General features: G+C 39.5%; 1 protein-coding gene across 1 annotated transcript; it reads right to left on the minus strand.

The window, feature by feature from the left end:
- Nucleotides 1–212: 212 nt before the first annotated feature.
- LOC311183107 (translocon-associated protein subunit gamma-like) lies at nt 213–770 on the minus strand (the record flags this gene model as incomplete). The annotated part of the gene is given in 2 exon segments (XM_084252367.1): nt 213–623; nt 627–770. Coding segments are annotated over 2 exon segments (555 nt in total).
- Between the last annotated feature and the right edge of the window lie 3,026 nt (nt 771–3,796).

The raw sequence follows: 3,796 nt of genomic DNA on the forward strand, positions 1-3,796 counted from the left end.
TTCCCATTCAATTCATTTAATTTCAACAATCTGTCAAAAAGAGCCAACAAACACATATTGAATTACATTTTCCTGTTTTTTTTTTTAAACCCTCAAATTCCAGACTATAAAAACATCTTGTGAGTCTCCCACCCTGACCGACCACCCTGCTACTTTCACATATACCTCAGGCCACCCATAGATACAAAGCCAGGGAGTGAGGCTGAAATGGTCTACTTGGAGCCAGTAGACAGGAGGGCAATGAGGCCTGATGAAGCACTTATGGACAAAATGTAATTCACTGTGGGGCTGAAGTTCTTCAGGATAAAAAAGGAAGCCACAATGACAAGAACAAGGAAAAGAGTGTTGTTATAGAAAATGGAAAATGTTGTTGCTTCATAATCAGCAACTTCGTTCTTCTTCCACAAGATCCTTTCATCTTTTTCTTTCCGAGACATCTTTCTATTATCAGCTTCAGAAAGTTTTCTCATCACTTCTTTGGAAACAGTATCCTCCCTCTTTTGTGCTACTTTGTGCTTGAGAACAAATTTCACATTTTTGTAGGCGAATGCTACCAAGTAAGTGCTTACAAGGGTCATCACACTGTACAGAACAGCAGACTGAATAAGATCCATATGCCATATTCACCAATATAACCAGATCGGGATGGCCGACACAGTGAAGGCGTTCCCGAAGAAGAGGGCGGTGGATTTGGCCGAAAGGTTGCGGCTGAAATCCTGTAAAAGCAGGTCCTCTTCAGACTGCTGCTTGGAGCCACCTTTGGGCACCATGGCAGAGCCGCGAGCAGAGGCGGACGCTCAACCCCTGGAAGTATGTTTTAAGGCAGCACAATAACCTTAAGAATCATCTTGGTTGTTGTAGGTTATCAGTACCCACTTCTCTTTATTTCTGAGTAGTCAGTGGTGTTGGATATACCACCGTTGTTTTTTAAATCGTTCGTCTATTAAAACAACATTGTGTTGCTAAACCAAAGAAATCTGGTAAAAGCAAAACAACTGGCTGCTTTTACTTTTTGGCTCTTACAAAGAGCTTCTGTGAACATTTGTACATAGATTTTTGTATGAGCTTAATTTTTTTTCCCCCTCTGGTATAGATGCACTGGGTTGTGATTGCTATTAAGGGTGTGACAACTGCTAAGGTATGTTTAGTTTTTTTGTTTGTTTTTGCTTTAAAGATTATTTTTATTTATTTATGCATAAAGAACTAGGGTGTAGGCCAGACTTAATGTGGAGGTGGGGGTGTGTGAGAGTATTTACCAGAGTCAGAGTGGGGAGCAGAACAGGGAGATTGAAATATACTGCTGAGGGGAGCAGCGGGCAAGACAGGAGAGGTCTGCTGCACCATGTGGGTCATCTACCTGGCTGGGGATCGAACTCAGACCACAATGGCTGGCGATAGCTTGATGGCGCTGAGACTTTAACCCCTATGCCACCAGGGAGGCCCTAAGGGTATGTTTAGTTTTTAAAGAAACCAACAATTTTCCAGAGTGGCTAGACCACCAACAATGAGAGATCTACTTCTCCTGCATCCTTGTCAGCATTTGGTATTATCTAATATTTTGTTAGGTAACAGTGTTGGTGTGATAGGATTCACATCAGATAATTCCCCCTTTTAAAGTGTAGAAGTCAATGGTTTTGAATGCGTTCACTGAGTTGTGTAAACACTACCACAATGCATTTAGAATATCTTCATTATCCCTGCACCCCATAGCCACCACACCCAAATCCCTGTCCATTTTAACAGTGAAAATCACTTATCTACGTTATGTTTCTATAGATATGCCTATTCTGGACATTTCACATAAGTGGAATCATACACAGTGTCCTTTGTGTCTAGCCTCATTCACTTAGTGCTGATGTTATCAAGATTCATTAATGTTGTAGCATGTTAGCAAGACTTAATTCCTTTTCATTGCCGAATGACATAGAATATTTTTAAAGAACTAAAAGTATGTTTCTTTCCATTACATGGGCTATAAACTAAGAGATAACTATAGAGAGGTTTTGCCAGCTCTGCTGGGAGATCTAGATTGCAATTAACCTAAGTGCAAATTAAAGCTATTTTAAATATTCAGCAATTTTCTATAAAGTATTACTTAATGCTTTTTTTTTTTTTTAGCAACAGTTCTGAGTTGTAGAACATGAGTGACTCTCCTGAAAACCTGCTAAGACTTTCTAGAACTGCTGTATACACACAGGGTGGTGAATGTCAGCTGACCACACACAGGCAGCTTTCAGGAGCTAGAAGAGACAATGCCTTCATGTGCATCAGACAATGCCTTCCAGGATCTTTCTGGACCCTTCACTTTTTGACCAACCTTGCTTTTACCACTCAACTTACATATTATCATTAGTCAGGTCAAAGCAGGTCAGTGTTTAAATACCAGAACAGAAATTTCTGTTGCTACTAACATATCCAGAAAGATCATTTATGTATGGAATCTGTGTTAATCACCAGTGTTCTGAGGCACAGAGGAGGACACAGATGAATGGGTGTTCATCGTGTCTCTAAGAGCATAGTGTCTCACTGGAAAAATGAGGCAGAGCTATAAATAACCCCAGTACAAGGTTAAATGGGATGTGTGCCACTTTAAATATCAAGAAATATTTTAACCACTCAGAAAAGAACTAAGAATAACAAATACCCATGTTTCTACCACCTAGCATTATTTAATTTTAACATTTTTACCATATTTGCTTCAGCTGTTTATTTTACTTTCTTCTTATTTTGTTTCCCTTTTTAAAAAATTTGCTTCAGTTTTTTAAGATTTATTTTATTTATTTATGCACACAAGAGCTGGGGTGCAGGCCAGAGGAGTGGGGTGGGGGTGAGAGGATTCACCAGAGGCAGAGTGGGGAGCAGAACAGGTAGATTGACTGAAATACACCACTGAGGGGAGCAACGGAAGAGACAGGAGAGGTCTGCTGCACCATGTGGGTAGCTCCCTGGCCAGGGTCAAACTCAGGCTGTAGTGGTGATAGCTCTGAGAATTAACCCCTACGCCACCAGGGAGGCCCCCACCATCCTGTATCTTGACTGAATCAATGTTCTGGCTGTGATATTATTGTACTAGATATCACCACTGAGGAAACTGAATAAAGGTACTATTTCTTGCAACTACATGTGAATCTATAATTACTTAAAAACTAAAAGTTCAACTAAAAAAGCCCTCAGATACCATGAAGTCCTCTTTGATCCAGATCCATTCCTCTGCCTCCCTTTCCAGAAGTTACCACTAGCCTGAATTTATTGTCATCATTTCCATGAAAATTTTAATACCTCTGCTACATATGTATGTGTCCCCAAACAATCTCTAGTATTGTTTTACATATATTAAACTTAAAAATAGTATCATGCTCTGTGTACCCTTCTGGGATTTGCTTTATATTTTTCTTTACAGTGTTTATGAGGGTATCCATATTGATATGTGAATATATAGTTTATTCATTTTCACGGTTGGCTCAGAATTCCATTATATGTCTCTACCATGAGTTACTCATTTACTCTCGTTGGGACATCTAGGGCATTTCTAATTTTCTGTTAACCTGGCTGCAGTGACTATACTTCCACATTCCTTCGGTATATGTGGAAAGTTTCAGGATAGATCTGGAAGTAAAAATTTCTGGCTTGGCAGTGTATGTTTTCTAGATCTTGCCAAATTGCTCCTTAGAGTGGCAACAGCAATTTACATTATCACAACAGTATACCAGTATGTGAGACTTCTCATTCTTCTATAGTCTCATCAATATTTTTATATTTTGCCAACCTGATGGGCATGAAATCAAATGTGGTTTTG

The sequence above is a fragment of the Talpa europaea genome (assembly GCF_964194135.1).
Source record: "Talpa europaea genome assembly, chromosome: 13".
NCBI classification, from domain to species: Eukaryota; Metazoa; Chordata; class Mammalia; order Eulipotyphla; family Talpidae; genus Talpa; species Talpa europaea.